The following is an 18,354-nucleotide window of genomic DNA, read 5'->3' as shown; positions in this document are numbered from 1 at the left end:
GCCTAACTTTTTTTAGGTTTAGGCTCATGATGCAAATGCTGCACATCCAAGTGTCAGGGGTTTTTTGTTTAGTTGTTTTTTAATCATGCATTCACTTCCATTGAACAGATTTTTCTTCCAATTCTCTTAACTTCAACATCATAGAATAAGACTGATCTATAAATTACTTACGATAGCTTTCAGGTGACAAGTGAAGGATAGGTGTTTTAAGAGATGGATGGCCAAAATTCTGCCCTGAAATACACAACTATCTAATACTTGTTTTCATTCCCATTTCCATGCTTAGGCAAACAGAGAGAGAAGTTTATAGTGAGCATCTGGATACTATCACTATGCAAAGCCATCCAACAGATTATTTCAGTATTCCTAGGGTCTGCAAATGTCATTATTAATCACAAATGCTACTCTTTCAGGTTCACAGCCTCTTTATGCAGCCCACAAAGCTCAGACCAAAGATTTTCACATACACGGTTTCTGTCAAATTGAAAGTAACGTACAGTCTCCCGTCTTCTGAATGCTCATAAAGAACATCTGTGCAGTCTCTCTAAACAAGAGCATAATCTTGTCCTTCCCAAATGCTGGTCACTTAATGCAACTCCTTGTTCAACAGTGGACAGAAACACCAATAAATCACCAGAACTGCACATTTGGAGTATAAACTCAAAGAAATACAGATAAGTGAGCCAGAAGGAACAACCACCACCCCCAAAAAAAAGCTGTTTAGTATATCTATGTCAACGTGTTTAAAACAACCTATAAACTGAGCCTGGTAGTTAACTGCTGCTGTGCAGATGCAGGATACACAAACGGGCAAGGAACTTGCTCATCCCTGGAAAGGACTGCAGACCTGGAAGCACTTCATGCCTTCAACATGACTCAGAAGGAGCTGTTAACTTACCCTGTTAGTATTCAACCAAATCAGTATACGTGGATTTCAAAGGAAAGGAAAGGAAAAGGGAAGGGGGGGGGAGGGGGGGGAGTACTGAGAATAACACACCACCTAAGAATGCAACACGTTCTCACTTATGCAAGATGAATCACAGCATTAAACTAACTATCAAAGAAAAAGAGCTAAACAGCTTGGCTATTAACAGCATCCAAATGCAGTAACTACTAATAGAATTGTTTTTAAAATATTACAAGTTAATATTAAAAACAAAAAAAGGTAATTTGACTGACAACTTCTCCCTGCCAGGTTTCAGCCACCTCAGAAATCACCTTTACATTCTTTGACATTACACCCACCTCTTTACCCTGTGTTCACCACGGAAATTATACTCCCTTCCATTTCCAAGCTTTGTTTCAACCAATTCAGAAATCCAAATCATTACACACTGAAGGTTTTGTTTTCAGCTGGAAATAGCCTGTCCTGATTTTACACTTACATATGTACATACGTTACAGCTTTACGTATGTATGTAGCAAGGAGATGAAGGGTTTTCTGATGGGTGAGGGTTGTGAACAGTTTGTCATACATACTATCTGAAAGAAAAGGTAGCAAGGAAAAGGAAAGCCAACACCCCAGAGATTTACAAATGCAAGAAACTTAACATAAACAGACCTTTTGCACTAAACAAGGCCACACATACTAATTATTCATATGCTGAAGAGCTGGCAAGACTGTGGAACTAGTTTGCAATTTCTAGTATTTTCAAGCGTTGGGTCAGGATGGATTACTAGTAAAAGCTAACTGCAAAACGAATACCTTTGGCTTTTCTGAATTGACTAAGGAAGAGGAGACTGAAAAGACCATTTTGTTATGTCTCTGTTGTTGAAAAGATGTAAGCCTATTCACTGGAAATTTTCTAGCCTGAAAAATTGAACATTAAATGCACCAAACAATTCTGTCATGTAACAGAAGACAGATACAGCTAAATAATTAACCATATAAAAATTTCCTGAACACTCTAATGATATTTATACCCATTAACCATTTTTGAGTAAGCAATCTTATACACCTTGCCTCCCTTCAATTATGGCACTAAACCCCATAACATTGCCATAAAATTCTTCCAGCAAAAAACAAGGAGAGCCAAGGAAATTTAAGAAGAAAAAGAAAAAAGAAAAAAAAAAAAAAGAGAGAGAGAAGAATAGTGGGAATATGACAATCCACTTTTTTTCAGGGTCGGTGAAAGGGCTATGGAATGGTAGGGTAGTTCTGAGTTTGGTTTTGGGGTTTTTATTTATTTCATATTATTTTTAAACCAACGCCATCATCTCCTCTGTAAACATATGACGAAAAGCACTGAAAAGTTATACACCAATGTCCTGGTGTACTGTCTATGTGAAACTATACAATACTCAGATTTCAGCATACCAATTTGAGAGATATCTGAAGAAATGCCTTCAAGAAATATTTAAAAAAAAAATCATTTCTTCAAAGGAATCAGAAGTTGATCAACACACAAAACTGCCTTTGGTATATTTCAGATGAGTAGGTTTTAACAAATTGTCCCTTTAAAGCATTTTACAAAGGATGACTCAGTCAGCACTGAGAACTTCTCTACCGTATGGAGCCATGAATTGGGCCGCATCTCTTCAGCGCTCTTATGGCTGGTAAGTGCTTTCACGTTTACAAAGAACAGGCAAACAGGATAACACAGGATAACAGGAGGATCAAGACAACTGATACACCCCATTTTGATCTTATTCCAGCCTAATACCACATAAAGATGTCACAGATTGACTTGATATTTTATCAATTTGTCCTAAGCATTTTTCTAATTAATAGCTATGGGGGAAGTCTCCACCAGGTCTTATAATTTTTCACTGCAACAATCATTTAAAAGCAACAGGTATCCTAAAATCACACTATAGGATTCACAAATAAACACTACCTATATATAGAAATAACAAAACCCAAAAAACCCCAGTAGCTCAAGAAGTCAACTATCCAGTCAAAATTTTCATTCTGAGCTGCTTTGAATTCATTTGAACTACAGCCACAATTGTTCTTCATAACATTTTTCTCTTCTTGTTAATACTCATCAGTCATTTTTACTGTTACAGAACAAGTGTTTACACACAAAAGAAAGCACAGAACTCCACCTCAGAATAAATTGAGTAACCAGCCTGTAATAATTAGAATGAACATACCATAATTTAATTGCAGCAGAACTTGGTTTTAAAGTGTACAACAGTGTCTCATAAGTCAGGAGAATTAAGTTCATGACATGGTAGTTGGGAAATGGCTTCTTTTGCTATTCAATTAATAAATATAATCACATGTTTTCAGTAAACGGTAGCAGAAGTAAATGACTTTCTGGCAAACTGAAGGGTCCAATGTTTCATATGCTGGCTAACAAAAATACCCTCATATTACCCGTAGTACTGAGCAAAGAATTTAATCTTTTCACAGCTCCAATCCTCAAGAAATTAAGTCTCTCAGTCCTTTTACTAAGGCATATACTTGGTGCATTACCATAAATATCAGCCAATTCCATATACGTATGATCTTAAAAAGAAGAAGTGCCTGACAAGCCTATGCACAGCACCTTCTAGTTTAAAACAAGTTTTTACATGTTAAAGTTAATTTATGCTTATGGAAAATACTGATTTTTTTTTTTTCCCTCCAGACTACTAGACTATTAGACCAGATAATCTCTTTCAGACCTCATCCACACTCAAGGGGTTGGTTAGTTTGTTTGCACACTGGCCATTGAGTAATTTGGGGCGGGGGGGAATACGAACCTATTAGCAAAATATAGCTACGCCAGCAAAAAAATCCTAATGCAGCCCCAAGTTTTAAACCTGCAGGAAAATAAGTTTACAATGATGGCTTATTCTGCTTGAGAAAGTGACTCAAAGTTATCGGTACAAGGTTGCCCCATTGCTGTAACGTTCACTGTGATTTTTGGGAGACCCCCCCTTCCTTTTGGCAGTGGCCAGCACTTCTCCCTCCTCTATAAGGAGATTCACATGTTTTTAACCAGAGACTAGTGTATCATTTGTATGTCATGTTATTATTCTATAGAGGGTCTTGCTGCCATATGCTTATGCTGTGTTCTTACCCCAGAATACAGTTACACATTACAGATGTTCCAACAAATACATTGACTCAAATTCCTGACCATCCACTCAGTGCTTTAAGGATTTAAGGACACATTGTCCCTGTTGAGGCTCAATTCAGCACCCTCGGTTCTACAACCACTTTATCTATCAACAGCAGAAATTATCTTGAGTAACAACTTCACAGAACTTTTCATCTGCAGTCCTTCAAATAAAACAAAACGCAGCACTCTGCCATTAGCTCATTGTTTTCATACTAGGTAATATATCAGATCCTGCTGAATATTTTTAGACTGTTTAAAACAAAACAGTGCAAAGGCTGTCAAGGCAAAGATTCGGCCATGACAGCAATCACAAAATAGACTGTTAGATCAACAAATAAACGGTTCCTAACTGAAATACGCATAGAGATTTGTTCATAAAAACTCCAACTTTTATGGAAATTAAATTTCTGTAACAAAAAGCAAACCTGAAAACTTCTGTTGTTTCAAATTCACTAATCAATACTTAGCTTTCACCTTTCAAGGGACAAATGCAGCTTATTTACAGAAAAATGTATTAGATATTAAGTCAACTAAAATGAGCTCAAGTGTGTAAATATTCTTTATAATGTATAATTTTAAGCTTATTTCCACAATTTTAATGTTTATTGAGCAGCTCAACATTCAGAAGTAAAAAACAGATTTAAAATATTTTCACATGCCACCAGCATCAGCTTTTCAAGTCTGAGGGTACGTGTGCACGTACTTACAAAAAATCCTACAACAAGCAGCTATTCTTTTGTCATATTCAGTGTTTTGGGGGCTGGGGCGGCCTGTGGCTTTTTTGCTTGTTTGTTTCTTTCTTTAAACACAGCACTGAGCTGACACAAATACTAATTATGTCTTGTTCAGGAAAAGGTTTCAGTATGTTTCTGTTAGTGTCTAGTATTTATAAAACTTCTAGAAAATGTAAATGTTGCTTTTAACTATATAGCTTCCTGGTAAGATCAGAGCGTAAGCAACATAAAACCACACAGTAAGCATGCACTATAGGTGACTTCAAACTGGGTAGTTTCACAGTTTTAAACCACATCTTTTTAAGTCACCTGTAGTCAAGGCTTACCAGGAAGCAGCATGAGGCAACGGCCTTTCTGACCAACAAAATTAGCTGCAGCAGGACCTTATGCTCAACCAGATGCTACAAAATTCTCACTGATGCCATTTACCACTCCTCAACTGCTTCACCCTGGCCTTGAGAAACCACGGCCGTTTTTCCTCTTCCACCCACACGCACGTGTCTAACAGGCAATCCTATTTAAACATTCCACAGGATGGGGAAGGACAGATTACACGGGGAAGAAGGTGAAACCTCAGAAACTGGCTTTAGAATGGTCCTGCTGCACCCCAAACTGGGTGTCACAACATCCTCTAACTCTAGCCTGGTATCTAGGCATCACCTCCTCCAAGCCCTCTACTGCTTGCCATCCATCACACCTGCTCTCTACTAAGTGCCATTAATAGGCCACTTCTTGTTCATACATTTATATAATAGACTTAGCTATCTATTATAATGAAAAAAACATATTTAAGCCCAGTTTACTCAAAGATGCCTGTCAGGGGAAAGAGACACTAGCTCTGTGTCATGGGCTTGCATGCAGTCAGCCAGAATGCAGCCTCAACCACCTTCACCCAGTCTAACCCCTCCAGTTCCAGAGGGAATGCCAGGCCTCTCTTCCCACCCATCTCTGTGCCCTCCTGCCTCCTCTTTGCACTTCCTCAGGTGAATGAAGCACTGCACAGTGAGCAGAGTATAGAGCCAACGTGACTCAAGACAGCACAGGTTCACCTTCCATGACCTATGCTGTGATTACAGCTTGTTGTCAAACCAAGGCATCCCACCACAAGCCCTCATCCTCCCATACATCAGATTTATGTGGCCACATGTCTGCAGGTCAGCTGAACTCACCGATCAGAAGGAAACTACACCCCAAGCCCCACCTTTCCTCCAAGAAGATTCATATAAAAGTAAACTAACTCACCCACAAGCCACATGGTGGCCAGATCTAGCACAGGCAAAGACCTGAGAGCCATTCAAGTGATGGAAGTGCCCCCCCTCTGTGGCAGCACTACCATAGATTAGCTTAATGGCATCAGCAGATTGTAACTGAAGCTCCAAGCCTGAGTGCACACTCCTGGAAGCAGCACTACAAAGGCATGTTTCCATGACAGTAATGAACTATGGCATATGGGATCCCATCAGCACATGAAAACACAAGGCATGTCCTGACTGACTCAGTTATCAGGACTAAAGTAGTAGTTTTGGAAGCTTCCTATTACACATTCAACAGGGTCTGTGTTGCAAAAGGAAGAGCAGGGTTTTCACCAAAACAGATGCTAATGTAAAGCAAAGCTGACGCTTGGTGAGGCATCCAACTCCTGAGAGGTAAGATGACCTAAAGGTCTTCCAGCTAAAGAGATAATACAAAGACATCATAAAGACTCCAGAGCCAGAAGCAACTACACAGCAGTGTTGCAGATCTCTGCATGTTAATCCAGATACTGTCAATCTTTACATGTAAGAGGATATAAACTCTTTTTAACTCACTTGTACTAACAGCATTTCAGAAAGAGAAGACAAACCACAGTGGTAAGCATTAAACAGGTTAACTCTCCCACACATCCAGCACAAGGTCACAGGTGCTTCAAGAGCCCTGCTTAAAAGTTTCCCCTCCCCCCAAAAGGGCTGGTTAAAGACTCTCCCCGTTCCACCGGTCCTGCTGTCCACTGACACCGTCACCCCACAGACCATCATTTAACCTCAAGATCTCGGCTCTTCAGTAAGGAAATAGATGGTTCCATAAAAGTGCCAGGTCACAACCAGGAGTGGGACAAATGGTCAAAAAAGCAAAGCAAATGCTAGGGACAATCACACTATGGATAGGAACAGAACAGAAATCATTACTAAGCACTGTATAAATCCATCAGGCAGCTGCCTCTTGGTTACTCTCAGCAATGTAGAACTGGTAAAGAAAGAGAAGGCTGACAGAGGATGAAAAGAAGATACAGAATGGTACCTTCATAACAAGTGGCTGAGCTGGACTTTTCCAACTGGAAAAGGCATAGTTGAAAGAGGATGGAAAAACCCTGGGTGGCATGAAGCAAGTAAATTGAGAGAAATTATTAATCATCTCTTAATACAAGAGCTAGGAGATTTTAAATACAGCTAGCAATTTCAAAAAACAAAGGACTGTAGCTTTCTTCCCACACAACATACAGATTCCTTGTCACAAAGCGAGGCAAACGCTACGAGCAATACAGGCTGAAGATGTTATTAGACATAAGCACAGTTGCAAGAATCCACTTAAAACATTAAATACCACCACATTGTCTCTGCGGACAGACAGTACTCAGAGGAAGTCACTCACCTTTACCAAAATCCTGAGCGCCCACCATCAGAGACTGGATATTGGGCTAAGTGGACCTCTGCCTTGATCCTGTGCAGGTTTCTCACCTCCCTTTTTTCCTTTAATTTTATTTTTAACTATCTTAAGTAGATCTTAAGTAAGCGCAAGATGTCTACCTGGTTTAAGATGCACTGGTTAGGTTGCTACCAAACTGATTAAGCAGTACCATGATTTCTCAGATAAAAGGGATTACGCAAGACTTCTGGGGTCACTGTGTTCTGGGTGCTTTCAATCCCATCTGAACCAAATAAGTTCCAGTTTGAAAATTTATATACCTTTTATAACCATAATATTGCATCTGAAAATACAGATAGACAAGTGATCTGTGAACAACAGTGCCATGGAAGGAGCTGAATGTATAAAGGAAAGGAAAACATTTGGGAAGGAGGGGGTGAAAGTGAGAAAATAACTTCACTTTTAATTCCACTCATCTTCCATAATTTGTCAATACATTTTAACAGTTTGGTGGAAAAAAAAAAAGCTACTGAGAAGTCTCTTATACATAGACGCCTACTACCTGCACAAGTGTCTCTTGTATACCACATGCAAATTGTAGCACATTCAAGGATAAAATATGACTGAAGCAACTTTTGCTGTTCTGACAGCAAAGGGCTAATTTAAGTTTAATTATGTAAAAGTATTTTAAAACATTTTCAAAAAGCCCTTAATTTCTTCTACTACATGATTACAAATTTAAAGAGTAGATATGCTTATTACAATTTTCATATATTTCTCTGTAAGTATATTTAACTACAAAATCCTTATAAAACAAATAATATATTCTACTTTATAATATTAAATTTCTGAGTTAGATTCTCTACCAAAGCCCAGCTATAAGTATTGGGGGGGGGCGGGGGGAAGGGATATTAATCCAGAAATATTTACTCTTGCCTGTTCATTTGTGACACCATAACTACTTTTCATGAAGAAGTCTGAAGAATAACTATGCTAATAAACAACTTGAACTTGTAAAACATACAGTCCTCCCTTTTATGCTTTACTATCCCTATGGTCTGAAATACCATACTTTAACTTCAGGTAAGCTGATGCAGCTCTAGAATTTTTATCCTCATATCTTCCATTTAGCATTAAAATCCCCACACACTTGCACAGACGCCATCGGAGGCAGTGCAATGCATATTTCCATCAGCTGGTTGACAAGCCAGCAGCATTCTTTAAAAAAAAATCTTACAAATTTTTTCAAAATTTGAAAACATGCAAATTGCTAAAAATAATATTCAAAATGTAAGTTTGAAGTGATTGAATTGTGAAAACAAGCTGAACTTGTTCTTTATCGAACTGTAGGAGTCGCAGATGAAAGGAGGTGCTATATAAGGAATAGCTAGACTTCAACAGCGAAAGCGCTGCCAAAACATTTTGGCCTAGATTCTGACAGGCACGCACCCAAGTTGAAGGGTCATGGAAAGCAGCGGTGTAAAGAAACAATCTACAGAGACCAGAAAACATTACACTGAGGATTATAGATGGCTTGGGCAGGAGGAGGGGCAGAGGGAAGCTGCTTGGGTTTGGTTTTTTTTTTTTTTTTTTCATTTCAGATCTGTGGAGAAAGACGAAAGTGTTTCAACCATGTGCAAAGGGGGTGGAGATGATATACAAGCACAATTTTTAAGACAGCAACAAATTGCAAGATGCGTCTTGTTCCTTTTCCTAACTTGCTGCTTCTGCTCCTCCTCTTGCCTTCTCATTTGCTTTCATGGAATATGTTATGAGGAAGAACAGATAACAACCGTCACACACACACTCCCGAAGGCGTCCAACTTTCAAGAAATTCATACTCTGTAATTTGATTAGACCCTTAATAAACATGTCAAAATTTTATGAAGAATTCTGGACCTGGCCACCATTCATACTCAGGAATAGTGCAAAGCATCATAAAAAGGAAATAAAAATCAAATTACAATGAGAGAGAGTTGTGAAAGGTCCAGACTGAATTAATAGCTTCATTAATGGCAAAGAAAAATTAATAGTTTTAAATTCTTACAGTTCAGACAATAAGAATACTAATAAGAAGGAAGCTGAAAATTAGTTAGATTCAGTTTAACATGGAAAAGTATAGGCTGCTACATTGAAGTGAGGAGGGGAGAAGGCAGTCAAAGGAAGATCCTTGAAAAACAGTGCTCCTGCTAAACAGAGGAGGTGACTATGAAGAAATCAGATGCTTCTGTGTGCACCAAATACAGAAACATCTCATTGTAAGCTACAGAGAGGCCCTCACCAGAAGAGACGTTATGAACCCCAGCTCGTGTGTCCTGCATCCACTAACACCAGGATGAAGACATCTCAACAACAGACGTACAAAAACAACACACACACACTCTTCAGGGACTGGTTTAGAATAAGGAACAAAACTAAAGTTTGTAGTAGTTATTAAATCCAGAGCCTTCAGACCAAGATTAACTGTAAGTGTTCAGTAGGGCATAGCTCTACACATGGCTGTTGAGCATATCTAACAGAAGTCCAAGCACCATAGCTTAAACCAAGTACACTGAAAGCACCAGCAACCACCACATCTGCTTCTCCAAACCTTCAAGAAAGTCTGAGCAAGTCTGCAATTAACAACCCTCTGACCGGTGCAACACATCAGTGTTTCTTAAACTTGGCAACAGAAACTAAAGATTCCGGCTGCTGACACGCTCTACAGAAAAAAAAAAACCACCAACCAAAAAAATTAATCTCGTGTTTCCTAGATACAACTGTACAACTCTTTTAACAAGCTTCACCTGCTCTGGTCAGAAGGATGTTGAACATTCTTCTCTGCTTACCTAACACATACCCCACGGTACCAGCCCGACTTCTGTACTTGCAAAGAGGGCTGCATGCCACATCTTCAGCATAAAATACCACGGACCACCGTAAGTTATCAGAACTTCCTACTCTTCTTGTGCCAGTGAACGAGCTCATAAAAAGACCTTTACATGAAAGTTACCTTTGGCATTAACATTAGCCTGATGAGTTACAGTAAAGCAAAAATCACTGGTTGATTTCAGTATGGTTTTGGATTAGAAGAGGTTACACTTACACTTGGGCATATTTTAGTTTCGCTATTCCTGCAACATACCAGCTGCATATATGGTACGCTCCCCCTCCCCTGGTAAAAGGCTTGTAGGTGCTTACGTAATCTTACAATTCTGATACGCAGACATTAAATCACACACACCAAAGGCTGCCACATAGAAGAGATGTAATCTGTTCAGACCAGCACAATTTCTCATACTGCTTCAACACACTTCTTAACTGACTACCCATCTCGAATATCTCAATTAAAAACTAATTTATAGAAGGACCACGGAAGAAAACAAAAAAAAGCATTCTAACTACACATCAGTCCTTATGAAAACCGTGATTGCAAACCTCCCGAGTGTAGACACTTTTATTAATGGCAGTTTCCAAGTCAGCATCCTACGATAAAGGTTTCAAATGCTCGTCCAACTGACGCACCCGGTGCAATCGCGAGTACTATTGAAATAAATAAAGGAAGAGCCTGAAGTCTACTTCGGCTGGACCTTCGCGTAACACTCCACACGGCAAACAATAAGGAAAGCGCGTTCACGCTACAGTTTCACCGTAAGCAAACGACGGGAGCTTCGCAAACCACAGGGGAGGGGGGTTCAGGGTCCGGCGCACCGGCCCCCCGCGCCCCGCACCGCGGGAGGGGAGGGGAGGGGCTGCCCTCCCGCCCCCCTCCCCTCCCGGAGCGACCGCCCCGGCCCCGCCACGGGCTCTGCCCCGAGGCTCCCCGGGGCCAACAACTCACCGCCGCACCGGCCGCAGCTCCCACCGCCCGGCCCCGCGGGCTTTTATTCTGCAAAACCCCGTGGCGTGGGGCGGGGAGGGGGGAGAAGGAGAGGGCGAGAAATTCGAGGCTTTCTAACAGAACAGACGCCGTCCCCAGATGCTGCCTTCCCTCCCCTTTCTCGCCCACTTTATTTTTTTCTTTTTAAGGGGGGGTGGGTGGGTGGATTCCGGCAGCCGCCGGCAGCCCGGGCCGTGCACTCCCCGGCCCACGCCGCGGGGCGAGGGGAGCTCGGCGCCGCGCTCCGCTCGGGCGGGGAAGGGGCCGGGGAGCCCCGTGGGCTGCGCCCCCCGCGCCGGGCAGGGAAACGCCGGGAAAAGTTTGAGCGGGGGAAGGGGCGGCAGCAGCCCCGGCCCCGCCGCCGCCACCTGGGAGGCTGGCCGGGGCGGGAGGAGGAGGTGGAGGAGAGGAGGAAGGGGAGTTTGTGCAGCCCGAAGCCCGCTCCCTGCCCGCCCCGCGCCGGCAGCCTGCGGACACGCGTGGGTCGCCCTCCAAGTCCCACAGAGCGGCGGCAGAGGTGCTCGCTCGCGGACGGGGGGGGGGGGGGGGGGGGGGGGGGGGAGGCGTGGGCAGCCCCTCTGCAGCCCCACGGCCGCTCCCCGGGCGCGGGAGCCGGGTCCCGGAGCGATGCCACCCGCGACCCCCTCCCCTTCCCCGGCAGGCACCCCGGTCGCGGCGCGACCCCGCCGCGCCGCCCTCCCTCACCCCCTCACCTGGGCGCCGAGCGGCAACTCACCTGCGGAGAGCTGGGCCCGGGCCGCCCCGAGCAGGGCGGGCGAGCGGCCGGCCAGCAGGGCGAGCGCCGCCAGCAGCGGCAGCGAGGCGGCGGCGCCGGCCCCCCTGCCCATGCCGACTTGCGGAGAAGTTTCCGAAAGAGGCCGGGGCTGCCCCGGCCCGCGGCGGCGGGCGGAGCTCGCCTCGCCCGCCCCTCCCGCCCCGGCGCCTCGCCAGGAGACCCCCCGCGCCGAGGGGCGCCCGCTGGCCCCGGGGCCGCCCGCTGGGGCAGCCGTCTGCGGCGCGACGGGCGCGGCGGCGGCACCGGCTCCCCTCGTACTCCGGAGTTACTTTGCTGCTGGGCGAGCGGGGAGGGAGGGAGGAGCCGAGCGCGCACGTCCAACCCCCGCTCCCCGGCACTTGGCAGGGGGAATGTGGGACTCCGGCCCGCGGCGGAGCGGCGCCCGGCAGCGCCTCCTGCTGCAGGCGCGGGGGCCAGCACCGCCGCGCCTCGGCGCGACTAGGCTCGGCTCGCCTCGGCGCGGCTTTCCCAGGCACGCCTCGCCTCGGCTCGGCTCGGCTCGGCTCTCCTCCGCTCCCTCCGGCACGGCGCAGCCTGGCTCAGCGCTGCGCTGCCAGCCCCGGCTCGGCTCAGCGCGGCCCGGGAGCCGCTACCGGCGGCTCTGTGAGACCCCCGCCCCGGGGAGCCCACCGCCTCCGGGGGCGAAAGGGGGAGGCGCCGGCGGGGCGGGGAGGTCGGGGGCAGGGAGCGGGGCCGGGGGGCGGCGAGTCCCGGGCGCCGTTTGCAGGGGACGAGCCCGGGCGGCCCGGCTGCGGTTTGCCGGCTGTCCCTGGCTTTTAGAAACGCGTTATAGATCGGGCGGCGAGCGTTGCGGTATCGCCGGGCATCGAGCTGCCTGGCTGCACATCTTCGAGCCAGGATTTGTGGTTTTTCTTTGCTCCCCTCTCTTTGGCAACACTTGTCTGCCTCGTAACGCCAGCGAAGCCTCGTCGATCGGAACTGAAATTGTAATAAAAGGTATTGCCGTTAATGCTGTCGTTTCCACATGTAATAAATAACCGACCTTTCAGGCAGGTCTGTATGCAGCTATACAACTCCGACACCCGTGGGTTGGGAAGCAGGACCTTCTCGCTAAATCCGGACCCCAGGTATGCCGTATAATAAAGGCCCCTTTCTCTGTCTTTGAAAGCACTGGAGGTCCGTACCCTTTCCAGAGCTTAGGACCCTATAAAGCATTTGGAATAATGGATAAAGGCACCGGTGCTGGAATTTCTGTTTAAATAAATTTCCTGCACATTTTTTATCCTATTAGTTTTTCTTTTTTGCATGGCAGCTTGCAATTGGAGACGTTGTATCGTGATTGCAACAGAATCTGAAACCACTGGAAACTCACAGGTTTTATTGCAACCTCGAAATTCAATCCAGGTTCATCAAAGGTTTGCTGTGATTCAAAATCCTTTCCAGCCAATGTGTGGTAATTGATACGTTTACCTCTAAACCCTGCAAACCCTCGTGTTTTCACAGAAAAATAAAGTGAAACGCAACAGTTTGCTTTGTTATACAAACTAACATGACTTCACGCCCCTCCAAAAAAAAACCAAAACCCAGCACTGGAAAGGCTCTACACCTGGAAACCCCTGTTCTTCGTTTGGGTGGAGTGGCTGAAAATCAACTTCCATGCTTACTGTGAACTATAAAATGATGTGCTTCAGTGAACACTGGCTCTTTGTTTGAACTTCAAGGATGGGAGCTGGGTGAGGCGGATCTCATGACACCCGGTGTTTCAGGAAGGATGGGCCACATACTGGGTCCAAGTAAACACAGGAAATTCTTCTGAGCAAGGTGAAGGAAAGTAGTGTGCCAGCCCAGCTTCTGACGCATTAAGCTATGTCACAATTTCTGTTATGTGGAAATTTTTAATGAGAAAGATGTACCAATTCATCTTAGTATAGGGGTGGGGGAGCACACAGGTATCTGATGCTGTCCTTTCTCCTGTGAGCTCTAGAGCCAATGGTGTAAAAATTACCTCAAGCCAGATAACTTGTGAATGGTTTGGGAGGGCAAGGGGAGAGGAGGACTAACGCCCGCTTCCCCTTAACCGCTGTGGCAGTCTCGCAGGTACCTCTGGTGACCAGCACTGCGGATCACCATGTCCAGACTGTGAGAGAGGCCGTTAGGTGATGGCGGATGTGCAGCACCAGGATGCCGCTCCGTTTCACCGCTGTGAGGCGGTGGGTCCCACTGACAGTCATCTATGCTTTATCCAGATAGTTTCTGTATCTTCCAGGGGGAGCCTCCTGGGATTTTATCCTTTCCCGTTACTCACATTCCTATTAAAAAGCAACAAAGAGGATCTTCATTGCTATTCTTTCCTGGACTGGAGAGTTTGAGCTTGAGAGGTGTGGGCAAGATGCACACGTGACCCCACTTTTCCTCCAGGTATGTATCTGTCAAACTATTACATGTAGTTCACTCTTTGTGTCCTTCTACTGTACTTGGCATCCTGACAAAGACTTAAACTTACACATCAGGTTTGAGATCATTTTTATGTTGTATGACATGAATGGATTTATTTTTGTTCCAGCTTTTACATTTTTAGAGCTCTAGATGTTTTCCAGTCTTTTGCAATTTCAGTTAATAACAAAGCATATTTATATTACCTCTTGCACATCTTTTAAAACCTGAGCTAACAACTTGTGTGCTAAATGCAAGCCAAATGCAGCAGCAGAAGGATGGAGAGACCCCACAGTAATGTCTTTCCCTCCAGCCCAAGGGGTATTTGGAACTTAAGGAAGGTACAGTCTTTATCCCGGTAATTATAACCTCTAAATAAAGTGTCAAATAAACCTCTGTCAAATTCAAGAAAGTTTGGTTCTGAAACTCTACTAGATGCTTCTACCCCCTTTGCATTCCCTGTTAAAACTTTCCCATTACACTTTTGGGTGTTGCTAAGCCCATCATAACATAATTTTTAACACAGGCTATCATTTAATTTTGTTCATAATGACCGACAGATGTCTAGCATAATATATCATCTCACAGTAAAATATCTTAAATTAGCAATATTCCAATGCTATATGAGAGAATTAATATCTAACATGGTATTTTCCCATGGTATTTGAATAGTATGTACAATATGTTATGCTAAAATACATATACCTAACCAGCAAAAATATTTTCCTCTTCCCTCTTTTTTTTTTTCCAGGAACTTTTAACTATTCTCCTAGAGTGAGAGGGGATTTTGAGAGATTAAGTGCCATTTTTCCAGCCAAAAGATCTGATAGTCAAAGATTCTCGTTATCCTGCTGCTCCCACCCAACTTTCCACCCCTCTGCTCTTTTGCTTCCTTTGTGAAAATCTGCTTGCTTATTTTATGAGCCTTAGCAAGATCCAAAGCCTTGAAGATCTGACTCTTCAAGGCTGGAGATCCTAGAGAAAATTGTGAATTGTATTGACTCAGATTTTCTTGGTGTTATCCAATAATGCCCGTGGCAAGCCTTCATTGTATTTTGCTTCTGAAAAAAATACTTAACTGAAATTTGCAGTACATTTTACAGAAATGTATTGTTCTAGTGCCTAGTGCTCACAAAGGCTCTTTTAGAGCATACTAATTCCACAGACAATCAGCGGCCGTCATAACAAACCACGGGCACCTGGACTGGAGAGAAGGAGACAATGCTGAGAGTCCTACTGATGCCTTTGAAGGTCTTCCCTCTTACAGCTGCTTTTCAGATGCAAATGTGGGGCAGGTAGAGGGTCTAAAAAGGATGGGGGTTCACTGCTGCATATCATGTGTGCACAGGAGGACTGGGATGGTGCCTTCCAAATGGGAGCACCCCAGGTTAAGCAGCTACTTGTGGTACATGGTGGGAACGGGGCATGCAACAGGGGAACTGCCCTGTGACTGTCAGTCTCCAGGGGCACCTCTGTGGCTCTTGCTCACGTTCTCCAGCCCCACTGTCATCAGAGCTACTGACTATGTGTGATTATGGAGAGCTGTGTGGCATTTCCCACCCTGAGCCTCCTGTTCTCACTTGACCACCATTCTCAGTCATGTCTACCTTTCAGGCTAGAACTTTCCATTCTTTACCCAGAGACAGGATATTACTTTGGTCTGCTTGTCATTTCTGCAATTTTGATAAAATAGCCTGTGATTTTTTAAAAAGAGCACATTCCCTATTATTGACCAAATCCTGTCTTCTTTTTCCTTTGAGCAGACAAAATAGTTGACAACTGAAATATAACATGGGAATAGCCTTCAAGAAATAGTGAGGCATGGCCTTGTTCTAAAATAAATTCTTTTACTGAATTCCATCCCTTCAAAATTACGTTGTACTGTGCATTCCTTATGTCAGGGTCCCACCCAGAAAGAAACTTGTCTCTGAGTTTGTCTAAACATCAACGAAACTGTTCTGTAAAAGTATATACTTTAATAGAGTCTTGTTCTGTAAGACGCTATTTGGTTAAAGCATCAAAATCTGGTCTTTGGGAGGCAGCTAGTAGGTGAAGCCCAGTGTATCAGATCTATCAGTGATTATGAATGGATTAAACTCCTCAGAACTGTTCAGTTTTAAACAAGTTCTTGCAACACATTTTCTGTTCAAGCAAATACATCTTTCCACATTACCTAGAAGCCTTTTACTAGTCATCTTCTACCCCCATGCCATTCATCACAGCTTGATGCTCATATTCCTCATTAGAAACATAGGAGGAAATATAATTTTGTGCCATTGGGGAAGGTACCAACAAGAAAGACTTACGAAGTTTCTGAGGACTCGCAGAGATACATTGCATTCCTGTGCCGATTAGCCAATTCTTTTTAGATTGCTGTACCTGTACCTGCTGCTTGCAATGGTTTAAAAGCATGTAGAGCTTTAAAGTCCACAACGCTAAAGCTGAGCTTGAACTCAGTTGAAGGTGTTTATTCAGGTTTTGGAACAGCTCAGAAAGGGCACTCAATGTGCCCTTCAAAGATTCCTAAGAAATTGGGAGAAAAATGGACAGATGGCCTTAGGGCATGCGTTGCCACTGAAGTGCAGCAGACAAAGAGATCCAACAGTAGAGAACAGTTGAGTTGGGTGAGGTCTTGCAGGTGTTAAGCTGATACAGTGAAAACTAGAAGCTGGTAGAAAATCTAATGTAAAAGGATAATATATTTTATACACATAAATAGATATATAAATATATATCCCGTATAGGTGGACAACCTAGAGAGATCATTTTAGCGGTGGCTTTTGGGGATAAGTAGTTGGCTGTGAATAGCGGGATAAATCAGATAAATCACACAGTATTGCTTCTGATCCCATAGAAGGTAAACCTGCATCTATTTGTTGCTTAACTGGGTAAACATGCACATTTAAAATTCAGTGGTTAGAATGTTTGTGAAAAGTTCACAGATGAAAGAAACAAACTGAAAGTAAAATCAATGTGATCCAAAATCACATTGCACTTTTCATCCAGCTTTTACCCAGTTGTAGCATGTTGTGATTGGCACAAGCAACATGGTGATATTTTGTACATAAAAAGAAATGGAGAGCTGGGTAATTTCCTCTTGAAAACCTTTAAAGAGCATGTAGTTTGTGAATATTGTCAAGTGATAGGCCTGGAAACACTTAAACATCTCTTTCCTAGGGTTTGTTTTTATTTTTTTCACAAGGATTAAGTGATTTGGGGGTCGCCGTGGAGACATCTCATACAAAACAGACGTCAGAGATACATTTCTACCCTGGTCCCATTACCAACAAAAAAATTCTACAACCTCATTTGAACGGTGCGATTCGTCTAGGGAGAGTAATGACACTCAAGTCGTCCATAGCCTCAAGACCTTTCACAGTGCTGTTATGTCCACTTGTGCCACATCCAGTGATCAGTTTATTAAGGGGCCTTGGAGGCAAATTAATTATTTAGAAGTACAATAAATTGAGAATTCAGTTGTCCATCCCTTAATGGAATTAGCGTTCCTGAGATTACCATTAACTCCTCAATACCAGCCATTGCTGAAATCTTATTTGAGAAAACCTTGAAGTGAAATAAATAAAGCTTATAAATCAAAAATTACTTTTAAGTAACGCAGAGCTCTGTAGTGTTTAGCGGGTCTCCTGGGATTGGTAGTAACTTTGTTTGGCTTATCCGGGCATAAATGTCCAGTATAGATTACTGCAAAACCTGCTACTGAAATTAAAGAAAGCTAGGCTTGGCTTGGAGGGCAGCAATTACTCACCCTGTAATAAGTGTTGGTGTTACAGTGGTGTATTCAAAACTTAGATGAGATCCAAATTCTTGAATGTTTCCACTTCTTCTTGTTAATTGGAAATTGGTACGTATGAGGGTAGTTGAGGAGTCTGCCTGAAT

At 43.7% G+C, this 18,354-nt stretch overlaps 1 protein-coding gene across 5 annotated transcripts in view; it reads right to left on the bottom strand.

The window, feature by feature from the left end:
- The window catches only part of PTPRK (protein tyrosine phosphatase receptor type K), a 414,239-nt gene extending 401,869 nt beyond the window's left edge, over positions 1-12,370 (bottom strand). For 4 of the 5 annotated variants that reach the window (XM_064447319.1, XM_064447321.1, XM_064447320.1 and 1 more), the window contains exon 1: positions 12,004-12,353. In XM_064447319.1, the coding sequence (XP_064303389.1) occupies positions 12,004-12,115 (112 nt within the window). In that variant the 5' untranslated portion in view covers positions 12,116-12,353. Of the gene's footprint in view, positions 1-12,003 lie in introns of all 5 variants that reach the window. The other variant, XM_064447325.1, reaches the window with a different exon arrangement.
- Positions 12,371-18,354: the final 5,984 nt, after the last annotated feature.

This window comes from Phalacrocorax carbo, chromosome 3 (assembly GCF_963921805.1).
Source record: "Phalacrocorax carbo chromosome 3, bPhaCar2.1, whole genome shotgun sequence".
NCBI classification, from domain to species: Eukaryota; Metazoa; Chordata; class Aves; order Suliformes; family Phalacrocoracidae; genus Phalacrocorax; species Phalacrocorax carbo.
Note: the sequence above shows the minus strand (reverse complement) of the source record. Positions and strands in the feature narration are given on the sequence as shown.